Source organism: Plectropomus leopardus, chromosome 4 (assembly GCF_026936395.1).
Source record: "Plectropomus leopardus strain MGB_pleo_1.0 chromosome 4, ASM2693639v1, whole genome shotgun sequence".
Classification (NCBI taxonomy): domain Eukaryota; kingdom Metazoa; phylum Chordata; class Actinopteri; order Perciformes; family Serranidae; genus Plectropomus; species Plectropomus leopardus.
The window spans coordinates 19,951,809-19,968,054 of NC_142179.1; the positions used below are offsets into that span (position 1 = coordinate 19,951,809).

Below are 16,246 nucleotides of genomic sequence, written 5' to 3' on the forward strand. Positions count from 1 at the left end.
ATGCATGCCATGGTTGAGTGTGATTGTGTTGGCTGGAGAGCGTCCCATCCATGGCAAGAGACGATTAATGGGTTAAAACTAGTTTGCGGTGATAAAAGATGTCTTCCGTTTGACCTTTGCTGATGCCAGATTAACCAGTTTGCTCTTTCTCATCCTGTCTGATTCCCAGGTGGCACAGCTCCAGCCCAATGGGAAGACATTACTGGCACCACCAAGCTTATGTATGCTAAAGACTGTGCCAGTTTCACAACCAATGTTTCAGCACGGTAAGTTACCTGGCAACATACATTACGGTCATCATACCATAAAGTTTGATGCAAGTCATTGCCATCTCAAATCGTTTTGCCAAACAGCTCAACTGATTGATATGATAACATGTATTGTTTCTTGTCAGATTCTGGCTTGCAGACTGTCCTCGGACAGCTGAGGCTGTCTCTTTTGCAAACCTGCTCTACCGAGAGCTGTCAGCTGTTCCCTACATGGCCAAGTTTGTGGTGTTTGCAAAAATGAACGAGCTGCGTGAGGGCCGCCTGCGCTGCTACTGTATGACCGACGATAAGATGGATAAAACCCTGGAACAACATGAGAACTTCACAGAGGTGGCTCGCAGCAGAGACATAGAGGTCAGTTCTGAGACAGTTCATCATATCGATGTGGTAAAAATGTAATATGGTGGTGAAGGCCAATGCCTTTGCTCTGTATTGCAGGTGATGGAGGGAATGCCTCTCCACCTGGAGTGTTCAGGGAACCTCGTGCCCGTGAGGAAGGCCACCCAGCAGCCGCGCTGCTTCAGCTTCCAGGCCTTCAGAGATAACAGACTTCCTGTCTCTGTTAAGGTATTAACATTTGTCTTTCTTTTACAGTTCTTTCTACAGTTTTATGTTTTTTGTTACTCCCTTAATACTCCACCAGCTCTGTCTCTGCTTCACATACCCGTATGTATGTGTCCTCATTCCTTGTGTCTGTGTGTCTAAGGTGAGAGACAGCAGTAAAGAGCACACTGGATTTCTGTCTTTCCTGCGCAAGTCCACCAAGTATGAGGACAGTCAACATGTGCTCTGTAACCTCAACATTACCATGCCTCCATGTATCAAGGTAAAGCTCCCAAAGTAACACATGCAGTGTATTATTAGGGTACTGGGAAATGCCCCCAGTACTGCCTAAATTCTCAGGTAGAGGTTAGTACGCAAGTCTACGCACTGATCTAATACCACCGAATTTGTATTGAAACTTTAAAACAATTTTACACAAAAACTGCAAATTTCCAGGAAATCAATTCTTTGCTACTCTAAATTCGTGAAGAAGAAACTTTTTGCAGAGAAAAAGTGCAATATTATCCATCAGCAAAAACTACATAATAAAAGAAAGGTCTTTGGCGTTCATTCTCTTTATTCATGTTTTACACAGTGCTTAACTTGAGCCATGCGATACAACAATGATAGCAATAATTTCACATCAATACAGGGTCAGTAGTATAAAGCTGCTTCTTTTTTTTAACGTAATGGTGTCAGAGCTGTACTCTGTGTAAGCCAGAATGCAAATTCAGGAATTGCTATCTTTGTTGAGAAGAAAAAATGGTATCAGACCAACTCTACTTCTCGGGTATTAACTGAAACAGTCCAGGACCAAGTAATGTCAAAACTTCTCCAGTCAAGTGATTGTCAAATTTGAAATGATGAAATGATACCCGGCTCAAGTATTTAGTTATGGTCGTTTTCCTTTGATGACAGACTTTAGTGTTGTTTGCTTGTGCCTAGCAGATTGTTGGGAGTGAAGACCGGAGGCGAACTCTGACCCCGCTGGCTTTGAGAGAAAGATACAGCGCCTTAAATGAACCTGCTATGGGTATGAGGCTCTCACTTTCCTGCTTGTAAATTATTGTTCCTGCTTATTTTCTCTTGATGACATATCAATATACAATATATGATTGCATTTTTTCCATCATTCTACTTCAACGACAGCCATATTTCTTATACGGAATCAATGAGCGTTGCATTACAGGAATAATCTCAACTGCAGCATTAGTCAGATGTTAAATAGTCAGTTTTGGTCTGATTTGTGCAGCATCGATGAGCGCCATGGAGAGGACAGAGCTAAAGATGGCTGTGATTGCAGAGCAGTTGGGGCTGAGCTGGGCTGGTGAGTGAACAAGAATATAGTGAATCTGTTTTATGTGTTGCTAACCATCCGTGTTTACCTTATGTCTGACAAGCTTGTCTAGCTCGCTGCTGATTAAGTTCTAACATGGCAACCAGCCAATGAAACTAATTATTTCCTGTTTTCCTGCCAAGAGCCGTAGCTGTTTGACAGACTATTCTGCCTCTTCTGGATAGAGCGACTGTGAAGCAAAGCACCATTTAAAGACTGTGTACACTAACAGCATGACTCAAAGGTGAAATGATGTAAATATTTCCCTCACTTAATTGATCTCCTCTGTCTTATTGTCTACACAGAGTTGGCACGTGAGCTTCAGCTCAGCGTGGATGACATCAACAAGATCCGTGTGGAGAATCCAAACTCATTGCTGGAGCAGAGCTCTGCGCTGCTCAACCTGTGGGCCACCCGCGAGGGCAAGAGGGCTAAGAGTGAGTATATCAGACCTCAGGCCCCGTCTGCACATATACAGATTTTATTTTGTAATTAATATTTTCCCCTTCCATCTTTACACCTCCACACTGGTGGACACAAAAAACGCTGGATGCAGATGATTCTGTTTGTCTGCAAAGAGGTGCAGCAATATTGAGATTAAGAGTTGTCATTAGACTAAGGGTCCAAGGACAGGGGGGTGTCATATGGCTAATTATGATTTGTGATTTGGACTTGATAGATCAAATTGAAATTTAATTGAAATTACTATTTGAACAGCCCTTTGGGGCATGCTTTGTGATCGGCTACAATGAACTTTAACTTGATGAATCTGTAAACTACTTTGGTTATGAAATGTACTATATTAATACATTTTCCTTGCCTAGACAAAGTGGTGGTAACAAAATGTAAAAAAACCCAAAACATAACAGTAAGTTTGTCTTACGTTGTTATTACTTTTGGTACATGCCTTTTACACAAAGCGGTAAAGGGAAAGGGCATGTGCGAATTGAGTAGATGATGTCATTGTTTCCCAAATGCTCCATCTACATGTCTACGCAGATACAAAGTAACATGAGTTCTGAAAAATCTGCACCTAAGAAAACAAACTGTAGTGACCTAAAATTCAGTTTGTGTGCAGGTGACAGGCAAAAACGGAAATATCAGTTCTCAAAACTATCTGTATATGTGTAGACAGGGCCTGAGACTGCTTTGAGTTTCTCTCATCCTATTATGTCTCTATTTAGGCAACTTTCTATCTCTTTAACTGAGTCAAAGTCACATTATTGTTGTAATGGTGTTGCTGTTTTCCTGGAAACCCCCTTCCCCTCCTTCTCTCTCTCCTTGTCTGCTTGTGTCTCTCCTCCACATGTCTACTCTGCAGTGGAGAGCTTGTACGCAGCTCTGAAGAGTATTGACCGTATGGACATAGTCAACATGTTGGAGGGCCAGCCGCCTCAGCCCACCAGACAATCGCGTGATCTCGCCAGACGTCGACACAACGAGAGAGACAACCTCTCCCCTGGTATGACCAATGGTAAGTTTCCTCCCAAAATCCCACAATGCAGCCCCTTCTTCCCCATGTCCCCTTTTGCCTTGACCCTGAGCCATCTCTCCAATAAACAAACCTCCTCGCTCCCAAAAATCCCCTGAAGGCGAAGTGAAGTGTGTTTCCCTCTGTATTCTCTCTCTGCTGTCTTTCTTATTTTATCCCCCCTTGTGATGCTGTTGTGTATGAAAGCTGCCACAAACGTCAAACCTTTGCAGGACTGCAACATGCAGAGGGACTCAGGACACTCCTACTGTGCTACAGCCTCCGTAGTGCCTTTGGTTACACATTTCTCCATGTATTCATTTAATGTGACAAAAAGTAGAATGAAAAAAGTATGATTAAATGCTGAATCTACAGAGTTTACAAGTATCCCCTTACTGAACAGCTTTTTCAGCAAACTTCACGTAGAAATAAGTACCTTTAATATTTAGAATTTAATTAGTTTTACTGTTGTTGTTATTTCTGTTATTTTGTGCTCTAATGTCAAAGAATTAGTTTAGTCAGTATTTGATTATGTTAAGAGTTTTTATTGCCCGTTCATAATGTAAAAGGACTACATTTTATAGTGATATTTTGTCTATAACACAACGCATTGTCATACATGATCGGCCTAAGTAGATCATACATGTAAGTACAGCCTAGCTTAACTGACCCCCTTACCAACTGTCAGTCCTCAGTCTTTTACTCCTTTTCCTCATGGTTTCCTTCACACATGCATACCCTACATCTTATTGACTCCATTTTCACCTCTGGACTGGTGTGAGCTCCCCTTCGTACCGGACTGGCTTTTCCTCTCTGTGTCCCGTGCAGATGATGAGTCAGTCTGACAGGCGACAGGTCAGATTCTGTGAAAACTGGAGCAATACTCAGAGATGTAACGATGCATAGAGATATGGCCATGAGGGTCAAAGGGTGAAAAGGGAGATATTCAGATCACAGCTGCAGTGAATCTGATAACCGTGTATCTGTCTTGTCTGTCTCTCTGTCTGGCTATCTGCCTCCCAAAGGCCGTTCCTGCTTTGATATGCGTTTTTTAAAAAAAGGTCGGCACTTTGAAAACCTGTATATTGTGTCTTCTGCTAATCGCACACAGACGGGTTTCAAGAGGTTTATGATTTATTGTCCGGATTAAGTTAAAGCACAGTGACTAAATGGAGGACCAAAACTGACTTTTTAGGCAAAACAAAAACCCAAAACATGTCATTGAACAAAAAAATCAGACAAATTCAGAAATCATCACAAATAAACAAAACAGGCAAAGAAATGAAGATAAATTCATAAATTCTCAAAGAAACTGAAAATAATCATTCCATCTTTAAAGTAAACATTGTGGTGGACATGGATGGACCAAATACATGCAGTTTCTTTGTGCATTAGATATATTTATTCTTAAAAAAAAAACTTTGGTTTTGCAGATTAATTTATTAATTTCATTTCAAACTAATAGTGTGACATTTTGGGACATATGCTTTTTCACTTTCTTGCTGAGGAAAGTTGATACCACTGTCAGGTCTGTACAGTGAATATTAAGCAACTGCTCCTGGAAATCGCTGGTTAGTTTAACATAAAGACTTGAAACAGGTGGAAACAGCTAACCTAGCATGTGGCAAGTTGAATCTGATAGCCAAGTGCACAGTTTTGTTTCGGTTTAGGTTGAACGACATCTTTACTTGAAACGCCATCAAAGGGCTTTGAGGTAGGCTACATTTTATTTTATTTGGTGGATATATCAGGGGTTGTTACCCAATCAGCAGCGACATGTATATCAACCAAATTCTGATTGATCTTATCTTATTGTACGAACAATATATTTTTTTTCCACACTTACTTTGGCAATGTAGACGTATCGTGTTTCGCATGGTTATTAAGTCTTTTGAATGCACTAAATTAAAGTCAGTAATATTAAAAGACACCTTTGTAACACAACAGGGTGTTTAATGCACCACCATTTTTGTTAAAATCAATGTTTTGCAACATTTTGTCAGGGCTCAGTGCAGCCTGACTAGCTGTTTTAGTGTGGGTGCAGTATCTTCCAGGAGTCTCAGCTGGGGTGCGTTCAATCTCAAAACTGCTACTGTTTCTAGAGTTGAGTGACATGTTTCCTTGAAACATTGGAAAACAGTGTGCAACGGGCTTTGAGGAATACTTTATCCCGTTTAGTGGGTGTGTCAGAGGTGTATCCAGTCAACAACGACGTGTATATCAATCAAATTTTTTCACAATTCACACTCAGCACACTAAGCTAAGCTAACTGCCGGCTCGTGGTGGCTTCATATTTACTGTACAAATATGAGATCCTCTCATCTCACCCTCTGCAACATAGCAAATAAGCATATATCCCAAAATGGGGAACTGCTCCTTTAAGTCAGGTTCAGTCCTCCAGGGTTCAGCCTTTTTTTTTAAATTATCGAAATTATATTTTGTTTTTGTTTTTCTTAAGAAGTTTTACAGAAAAGGCGGACAGAATATCACCGAGACTAGAGGAATCAGTTACACTGCATCCTTAATTCTATCTTTCTCTGTCTTCACCTGTCTTCCCCTCTATTTGTCAAAACAATGTCTGTAGGATTTTACTTATCCGTTTTCCTTTGTAGTTCCAGTGCACCTCTATTGTAGGTAAGCACATTTTGAAGGTTTATTTAAGATCATTTCCAGATTAGGACTGATAAAAAAAATACAGTAGATCATCTTAGACTTTTCTAAGAGGACATTGAGGTTGTCTCTGCCTGTGGCTGCATGGGGAGTAGTCTGAGTCACTTTAAGGCTAATGTTGAATGTCCTTTTGGGAGCCCTGTTTTCATCCCTGTGAATCTGTCCCTCTCTCTGTGTTTCTCTGGACATGTCATCTGCAGCCTAGCCGCCCTACTCTTCCTCCTTCTCACTCCTCTCCGAACTCTGACCTCATGCCGACCTCATGTTGACCTCTGACCCACATCTTTATCTTTTTTTTCTTATTTTTTGCGACTAGTCGTGCATTTTCTTTATTTTTTGTGCTCTTGAAAACCCCACCTTATTAAGTGTCCGCTCTTTGATCGATACCCCTCACACAGACTGTGTACTCAGCACCCACTGGGAGGGGGGAGGTGACCCTCGCTCTCTCTCGCTGTTTCTGTCTGTGGCCATTACCCTCTTATATATTCCTCTTCCTCTCTTGCTGCCCTTCTTTTCTATAATTCCCTCTCCGTCCTCTCCCTCTCTTCCCATCCCTTCTCTCCCTGCCCTCCTGCCTGTCTGCATGTGCATGTGGCTGACTTTCATCGCTCATCTCCCCGTGTTTGCATGGAGACACTGGGACAAGGGGCAGGAGTTACACTGGCTTGTTGGAGATGACGACTCAAACGCTGCATTGGCACTTAATGCTGCTTGACCAACAGAAACGTGTTCTTGCACAGCATGCATACTGAGAGCAACCCTACAGTCTCTCTAATCCTCCTCAGTGATCTGTCCCAAAGGGGGTAAAAAAGGCCACAAACCTTTTTTTGCGAACTGTGACTTGCGTCTGCTCTGTTCATGTATGAATGTTGTGGTTGTTTTGTATGTCACTGATTCTCTGTAAACTGTGTCCATCTGATGGGTTATTTTGTGTGAAATATATGTTTTTTATGTCTTTGTGAGTGTTGTATGAGGGTCAATCTAACATTGTTCCTCCCCTTCTTGTAAATGTGTTTATTTTTTAATGTGAACTCATTAACCAGTCTGTGTGAGTGTATCAGTGTGAGCGTCTTTATCTGTGTTTTAAGCTGTATAGTATAAGTGTTTTGTGTCCTTCACATACACGTGTATCAGTGTTTAAGTGTCTGGACTAAATGCGTATATCTCCTTTACATGTGTTTTTATGTGAGCTTCACTGCTTTGTTTTTCTGTCTTTCAGTCAGGGGGCTCAGGCAATCATTTTCCATATTTCACATTCGCCCATTCCTTCAGTTTCCTTCTTTTCCAAATCTCTTTCTCTTAACATCATTGCTTCATCTTCTAAACATGGAGAGAGAGAGGACTGACAAACTTGGTCATTATCTAATTCATGGCAAAAAAAAATCTTATTTGTATTTTGTGTTCTGTCACCAAATACAGACCTTTAACACAACTTGCAGGCTACTCGGAGAGCACAGACCTCCACCAAGGCCAAATGCCCTATGTTGTAATGTTGACAAAAGTGAAAAAAAAATTGGTGTGTCTGTCCTGTGATTCAGATTTGCTCAAAAATGTAATGGGTTCTTCCTGGGCCAATGCATCACCCTTTCACCAAGTTTCATGAAAATCAGATCTGTCGTTTTTCCATAATTCTGCTGACAAAAAATAAAATTAAAAAATGGCTTCAAGTTTCGACATAGTAAATTTCACCAACAGAAAGACTTACACACCTGGTGCTGCACCTCATTGACTTGCAAGAGAAATTATACAGAGGTCTGGTGACTCACATTTCACCTGTAAGTAATTCATGATATAGTATAACAGGATATCAGCTGATTTCAGTTAAATTTAGAGTCTATTATAATTAGATTTAGATGATTATGTTAAAGCTGCTGCAGTTATATTACTTAGATTTAATGCTGCATCTACAGTGAAGCCAAAGGACAATTTTAGAAGCATTTGTGATGAGGGCCCCTAAACTTTAAAGGTGCAATGTGTGATGACTTGCCAAATGTTTTAGTGGGGGCAGCATTTCACCCTAAAGCCAACTAGTGCAAGATCTTTTACCTTTTTTAGTCTAATTAATAAACAATACTAAGACTGGCTTAATTTTTTAACTCATCATAAAACACACTTCATTCAAACTCAAATAAAACTTATCAACAATCCTTACTTCACCCATTTACAATATGTTGGATTTACATGCTGTTTTCCACCGCTGTCACTCACTGCCCGCTGAGCAGGGGCTCTTACGTGTTCTTTGGAGGCTGCACATTAAATTAGCAAAATAAAATGACAAAAATGACCCCAAAAAATTCCAACTAGCAATGAACATAGTCAATTGTCAGTAGCCAATATACTCATCCAATGGCCCTACCCTACTGACAAGCTCTCAGGGTAGCTCTACTTGTTTGTTCTCTCATGCTGGACAGGAGGCAGACTGGACGTAGTGACTCACATCACCTCTTGAGGTATAAATGTTTTGACAAGACATGACAGGCCAGGGCAAGACAGTTAGTATTCTTATTTCAGTAGGTAACTCTGCAAAATAATACATAGATGTCTGTTTTAAACTGAAATTCTGCCCATATATTTTCAGTTTATAAGGTAAAGCATTATACAAAATTATATATATATATATATATATATATATATATATATATATATATATATATATATATATATATATATATATATATATATATATATATATATATATATATATATATATTTAGGATTGCTAATTCTATAGACAGTTAAGAGGCTGAGAGAGAAAGCAGAAAGTAGGACGAGTCCTTCTCGCCACTTGGTGTCACAAATATCTGCTGCACTCTCAGCAGTACTCAACAGCAGCACTGCCAACTGTGAATCAAGTTACACCCCACAGCTCTGCACAGCGTCCTCATCACTATACACTACACACACTGTCGGCCTCTCTCATGCAGGAGCTGAACTGCCTCCTCTTCTTGCTCTTATCTAGATACTGTGTGCCCTGCAAAACATCCCGTTTCATCCTCCGGTTAATGCACTTCCTGCAGTGTCACAGTCACAGTGCCACTCACACTTTTCTTGACATATAATGCCATTTATCAACATTTTAACAAGTATTCACCTAATTTCCATGGTAGTTTTTCAGTGTAATTTGTTCAGTCTGAACCAAGATGGACACAAGACAGATTTTAATAAAAGTGTATTATGGATTTTTCATTCTTCTTCTTCTTCTTCTTCTTCTTCTTCTTCTTCTTCATCTTCTTCTTCTTCTTCTTCTTCTTCTTCTTCTTCTTCTTCTTCTTCTTCTTCTTATTTTATTTATTTATTTATTTTTACAAAATATTAAATTATTATTTAAAAAACATTACTGCTGCTGTGGCATTGTGTGCCATCATGCCAGGTCTATCTTTACAAAAAACAATTTATCATTACAAAGGGTGTTCAGGACAGATAAAGGAGTGACTTGAGTCCACGGCCCATTAACATTGTACACTTTTACTAATTGATTATATTGCACTTGAAATACAAATCTATGTTTGAGGCAGCAACCATGTGACTTTCACAACAGAAGGAAAATCAACTCCTGTGTGTTTTCATAAATATCAGTACTATTGTAGGTTATGTGTTCATACAGTTGTGTTATATTGTATGTATTACAGTAAATATTTGTCAATGAGAGAGCAAGTTAGTGTGGATTGGGCTGATGTGTGTGTGCTGGTGTGTGTGAGGAGAGAGCGAGATTGCCTGCGTGCATGCTATCCAGCCTGACAACAATATTAACCTGCCTGGTCTTGAGTGGGTTTGAATGCATGCATATCTGAGTGTGAGTGTATGTGTGTGATTGTATGAGTGTGATGGAGTGTGTTTATGGCATGTGAATGTGTGACAAAGTGAGTGTCCCTGCTGGACAGGTGTGTGTCCCGGCCCCATGTTGGGGGCAGAGGCAGTAATTCCTGTCCGTCTCCCTGCAGGTGGCAGCCAGCAGAGCAGCATCAGTCACTGCTTGGGTCCAAACCAAAGTGTCAGTCTCTCAGTCCATCCGGCTGTGTCTGCTGCTGCTGCCGCTGCTGCTCTCGCCGTCAGCGCTGGCTGATCGAGCTTGACAAACCCTCTTCTAAAAGCTGCCCTTTGCTCTCTTGTCCTAAGCTCCTTGCACTTTTATTCTAGCTCCTATTGTCTTGGCCCTCCCCTCTCTCCTTCTCCACTCCTCTCCCATTTGTCCCTTCAGCCTCCTCTACTCCCCCCTTGATGCCCACCTCCTGGGCAGGGGCACTTACCCCCTCCCGGGGTCCGGGTGCTGTGGGGGTGAGGTGGGGAGGGAGGCGGGGGGCCTGGTGTCAGTGTGCCTCTCTCTGTCTCGCTCCAGGTTATGGGCTCGCGCAGGACGAGCTTCTCTCACCGGCCTCCATGCAGTACAGCCTGCCCTCCCCGCTGGGCGCTGAGCCTTACTGGCAGGAAGTCTCCAGTCTGGACTGTGCACCCATTGCCACCACAGAAGAAGACACCCTCATGGAGATGTCTGATGTGCAGGTGTGGCCCTCAGGCAACAGCCCGTCCCTGGTGCCCGTGGAGGACTCTTCGCTGGAGTGCAGCAATGCTGACGATTCAGAGGGTCTGCTGGGGCTGCCGTACGGAAGTCTGGGTCGGCCGGCTAGTCAGGCCAGCGCAGCCAGCGGAGGGGGTGGGGTGCTGAGTGGCTCCATTGAGCTGCCAGAAGACGATTCAGAGATGGGCGTTGACTCGCTCAGCACTGCCACGCCAGCCTCGCTTGGGGGCACCATCGCCGGGATGAATCTTAACGGGCTGAACAATGGTCAGGGGTCAGAGGCAAGTTCGGAGGTATCAGCACTCACCAGTACGACTGGTGGAGATGGAGCTGGAGGAGGAGGAGGAGGAGGAGGAGGGACGGGCTCAGAGGAAGGGCTTTCTCTTGTTGCAGGACAGCAAAGGGTGTATGCTCGGCTGAGTGAGTCACCTGGTCTGAGCTGTGTTGCAGACCGGAATGGAGACAGGTGAGTCAGGCCTCTGTCTGCCTCTCAGGTGACAAAGTTGCATGCCACTGGAGTTTGTATCTTATTTTCTCGCAGAAAAAGTGACCACAAAGGGTTTGTTATTATAGGTTGTTTCCTTGGAGAAAGCATGTACAGAACATGTGCCACCTCCACATTGATCCCTTCTCTTCCTCCAGGTCAGGTAACGGCGGAAACGGAGGTGGTGGCGGTTCTTTCCTTTCCTACCTGCAGGAGCAGACAGGCCCGGGGTGGATCCCTGTCACTGACCCTACACAGGCCTGGGTGGGCAGTCAGCCTAAACCCAGGCAGGCCATGGACACCATGATATCATCAGTATGTAACGCTGTGGATGGAGACCAGTCCCACGTGTCCCAGGAGGCCTTGCTTCAGCCGGTGAGGGACATGGGGCACTCGGAGATCTTACGGGGGCACTTCAGAGGTACCCAGCCATTTGAGAAGGGTTTGGGCTTCCCGCACAGGGTACCAGAGCTGAGGGCCTGGGATGATGTGCGCCTCAAGGGCCAGGTGAGTGTGATGCTCCTCTCAGCACACCTTCCTCAACATTTAAAGGTCCAGTCTGTAGGATTTAGTGGCATCTAGCAATGAGGTTGCAGAAATGAACCTTCTCGCATGTGCCAAGTGTGTGGCAGAACTCTGATGGCCATTCCTAAAAAGCCAGTGGCCCTATCTAGAGCCAGAGTTTGGTTTGTTCTCTCTACTGGCTACTGTAGAACAACATGGTGAACTCTGCAGGAGAGGATGTGCTCTCGTTGTAGATATTAACAGCTCATTTTAAGGTAATGAAAACACAATGATTCTTATTTTGCGTTGACTATACAAAGAAAACATAGTTGTAAATATATTGTACAATTTCTGCTAAAATATCCTCCTAAATCCTTCACCCTGGACCTGTAACTAATCAGCATTAGATTATTCATGATAGACCCACAAAACATACAGCAAACGTTCAAATACACAAACACATTCATGTTTCCATCACTTCAGAGGACTTAACATTAGTCCTTTTTACACAAAGATCACTTGATAGGGCCACTACAAAGTCCCTTTATTAAGGCATCTTCACTTTTATACACAGAAGCAAACAACAGTGGCAAAATACAGCCCCAATGTGTTATTTTAGATATCGTTGTGACGGGCATGACGTTTAACACAACATCAACTGCCTCTAGTGTGACATAAAATATACACATTGGCAATGCTCTCTGAACAATGAAGATGGCATAACATGGCAATAACAATCATTTACCATCCCTGTTATACGGCAGCTGATCTTGTCCTCAAGGGTAAGGAGCTCCCAGATGTGATTGTCTCTTTAATTTGTAGACCCTTTTTGGCTGCAGTCTTTGAGTAGCTACTAACTGCAGCTAGCTACTGTTTATATCTTGTGATAAGTTGCATCTAACTCATCTAACTCATCATCAAAATGTCACACCTGCCTTGTCCATGGTCCCATCCTACCAGCTTTCCCTTTTAAACAGACACTCGTTCCCCAATTGAGCCTTTTATGAAGAATGCTGAGTCGGAATAACTGCATGACATTCCTGCCTTGAACAGGCAGCATAAAAGGGGATACTGCCTGCCATTCATTTCTGCAGACTTACCAAAACCATAACTATCACCACTACACACCTTATCCTAACCCTTACCTTAACCTTAGTCCTCACCCTTAAATTTTTTTGTCTCCAAATGGAAGGCGAGTCCCCAAAATGTGTCTGTGTAAACAGAGTCATGTCCCCATAACATGAGTAATACATGTTCACACACAGACACACACACGCAAACACACAAAGTCAAAGGTCCTAAGATGGGCATGAACAGTCCGGCCAAATTTAGCAAGCATTCTCACTGTCCCACTCATGTTACACAAGCCCCCTCCACCCCCCAATCATTTCCACGAGTTAACTTTCTGGCACAACACCAGCACATCACACTGTAGAGGACAATCTCAGCTGTGACACTGTTTAAGAGCAGAAATAGACAGTTGCTTTTAGGGCCTTTGTGGGCTTGATTTTGTATTAGGATCATACTGGTGAGAAAGACAGCCCTTTAGCGTTTGGATGCAGTGTGTTACAATGCTGCAAAGTTGTGTCTCCATAGTAATGCTTTTTGAGGACATGTGTCTTAAAGGCTTTTTGGATTAGACAAACGTAGTTAAAGTCCCCAAAGGAGGTCAGGGGACAAGTTTCTCAGTGCTTGTACCACAGTGTACAGAGCCACACTGGAGAAGCCAGAGGTATTTAAAGCCCACTGATCACATGGTCAGAAAGAGAGAGAGGTGGGAACAGAAGCCTCCCAAGGTTGTTTTTGCTTGGATTTGATGTCATTGAGTTGGTACTCCTGACCTGACTGTGGGAAGGAGAAGGAATAGAGACCTAAGGAAAGGGCCCACTACCCCGGCTAATGGAGGATGGACATGAACTGAAAGACAAACAACCAAACTGCGACTGAACCAGTGACAGAAGGCCTCAGGCTGCAGCTGTTGCCGTTTCCGTCAGCTGAGAGAGGCACTGCATTGGAAGAAGAAATCACTGAAGGCTTGAGGAAGCGTATTATCGTGTGTGTGGTGCTGTGTTGATTTGCTGGGCATCAAAGCGGGGTGATGTGGGCCCTGGTGACTGAGCTCCTCTTCAGCTTCGTGCTGCTGGCTTTCCTGGTCATCAGCTGTCAGAATGTCCTCCACATAGCCAGTGGCTCGGTGCGGTCCGTGCTTATCTACATACATGCTCAGCTGGACCGTGAGCTCGGCGAGGTCGAGGGAGTGGCTGATGAAGAGGAGAACGTCACCACAAGAGTGGTCCGCCGAAGAGTCATCCTCAAGGTACAGGGAGAGGGACAGGCGAGCAGAAATATGAAGAAAGGATTTACAGGCAGATAAATTGTGATAACAGGAGAGAGATGGAGAAAATTGTTTGGTGAAAGGCTGAAGGATGAAGTGTATTAAGAGTGATACAGGATATGTTTGTGGCAATAAGGATAGATTATTTGACTGGATTTATTGCACTGCAGTGGAGGGGGTGTGACAAAAAAGATAGTGGGAATTAACCCCTTGAAACCTGAGCAAATTGGCTTGATTTCTTTCAAAGACACGAAAAGAAAGCATTGAGCAACTTAAAAAGAAAAGCAAAAAAGGACATATTAGTTTAAAAGAGTACAAGAAAATAACCTGAATATTAGCAAAGAAAGGAAAGTTTCAAAAAAAAAAAACAGAAAATCCCCCCAAAATTATCAAAATTAAAGGAAAAGTTTTCAAAAAGCCAAGAAAATTATCTTTAAAAAGTGCATAAGAAAAATATAACTCAGGACGCCTGGTGGCTCATTGGATAGAGCAGCACCCCATATACAGAGGTTGTATCCTTGCCGCAGCGGCCGCGGGTTCGATTCTGGCCTCGACCCCTTGCTGCATGTCCCCTTCTCTCTCTCTCTCTCTTCTCCCCTTTCATACTTAAACTGTCCTGTCCATTAAACGTGATTAAAGCCCAAAAAAATAGTCTAAAAAAAAAGGGAAAAAAACTCTGTAACATGCTTTAAATGCAACATACAGTAATTAAAAATATAATTAAATCGACATTTTCCCTAGCTTTAAAAAAAGGAACTCTACTAATTCCATGCAATTTGCAGAACATTTCTTACAAAGTTGCTGATTTTCTTTTTTCCCATTGTTTTTCAAAGAAATCACACCAATTTGTTTCAAAGGGTTCAAAGATTTAAGTACTTGTGAAAGGCAACTGAGCCCAACACAAGAAAACTGATGTCCATCCAGGTTTCAAAAGTTTAACTAAGGACACATGAGAAAATGACAGATATGAAATTGTTTTCCAATAATTAGATTTTGTTAAATCACCATCAAATTGCTGCACAAATGTGGCTAAATTTATCTTCTGCTGTTGCGGATGTAAATAGATTTTCTTGGGTTCAACAAGTTTGGACTCCAGTTCTATTAAAAAGCCTTCTTACTGTATCTCAGACTGTGTTTGTGCACACACAAGTGTAGACACATTTTATTGGGGTCTACATGGGCTGGACTGGCTCTTGTCCTTGCTTCTCTGGCTGCGGGAATGTCTTTGAGCTTATAAATAGCTCTGTAAACACGTTGTGAATTATTAGGGGCTCTAACAGCATTGTCATAACCCTCATGAACTGTAATTATACATGTCGCTAAGAAACGCCAAGGAACTGTTGGATTTACATGCTTCTGCAAACCCCCCTTTAACCCCTCACCAGTCTGCCGTTCATCTGCTCGTCTGCGTTTCCAATTAGTGGAGAGGTTTATGGCATGCAAATAATTACACTGCAGTGACAGCTACTTTAAACATGCATTAGGGCTCTAATTTACTCCTGAGTTTACTTAACTTTTTGTACTTGTAGCTGTTGGACTTAAATGTAAATCCAGTGCTAGTAATACCAAATTCTGGGCTCTTTGTGTAAGCAGGCTCTGTGAGCCCCCCCAACCTTCCTCTCTCACTTCTCTCACCTTTGAAATTTTTCTGTACAAAGTCAGTTTCCTTTCCCTTTTCTTTCGGTGGATGGTGCTCCAGCAGCATATGACTCAATCGGTTTTAGCTGTGTTTAGAGATAAATCCTAGGGCAGGGGCAGAGCCATTTTGCGCCTTTAAGAAGTGAGAGGAGCTTTACCTTAGGTTCACAATGGGCGAAGAAGCGCCGCAAAGCACGCCAATTTTCCTTGGAGCATAGGCTGCTTCTGCGCCTCTGTTGAGCAGTGGGGCTGTTCACATGGGATGCGCCAGTCACAGATCTCCTCAACAGGCTCACAATCTACAGCGATAGTTTTTGCGTCTGGTCTATTTTTTCTGCAAGCCTTGAGCAAATCAGGCAGGAAAATACACTAAAACTCTGTTATGTACAATATTAAGGATATATGAAATAGATGTGACAAAGATGATGTGCTTATGATATGATTCTGTCTAAACAGAGAGGAGAGACACAAGTGCGCACA

General features: G+C 42.6%; 1 protein-coding gene across 15 annotated transcripts in view; it reads left to right on the forward strand.

Moving 5' to 3' along the window:
* The window catches only part of ank1a (ankyrin 1, erythrocytic a), a 116,221-nt gene that overhangs the window by 91,426 nt on the left and 8,549 nt on the right, over positions 1 to 16,246 (forward strand). For 9 of the 15 annotated variants that reach the window (XM_088076761.1, XM_088076764.1, XM_088076768.1 and 6 more), the window contains 10 exons: positions 170 to 266; positions 395 to 623; positions 708 to 836; positions 976 to 1,095; positions 1,758 to 1,845; positions 2,065 to 2,139; positions 2,454 to 2,585; positions 3,470 to 3,622; positions 11,199 to 11,271; positions 11,448 to 11,796. In XM_088076761.1, coding sequence (XP_087932887.1) covers positions 170 to 266; positions 395 to 623; positions 708 to 836; positions 976 to 1,095; positions 1,758 to 1,845; positions 2,065 to 2,139; positions 2,454 to 2,585; positions 3,470 to 3,622; positions 11,199 to 11,271; positions 11,448 to 11,796 — 1,445 coding nt within the window. Of the gene's footprint in view, positions 1 to 169; positions 267 to 394; positions 624 to 707; positions 837 to 975; positions 1,096 to 1,757; positions 1,846 to 2,064; positions 2,140 to 2,453; positions 2,586 to 3,469; positions 3,623 to 10,625; positions 11,272 to 11,447; positions 11,797 to 13,278; positions 14,111 to 16,246 lie in introns of those variants that run through there. The other 6 variants (XM_042487598.2, XM_042487616.2, XM_042487613.2 and 3 more) reach the window with 3 other exon arrangements.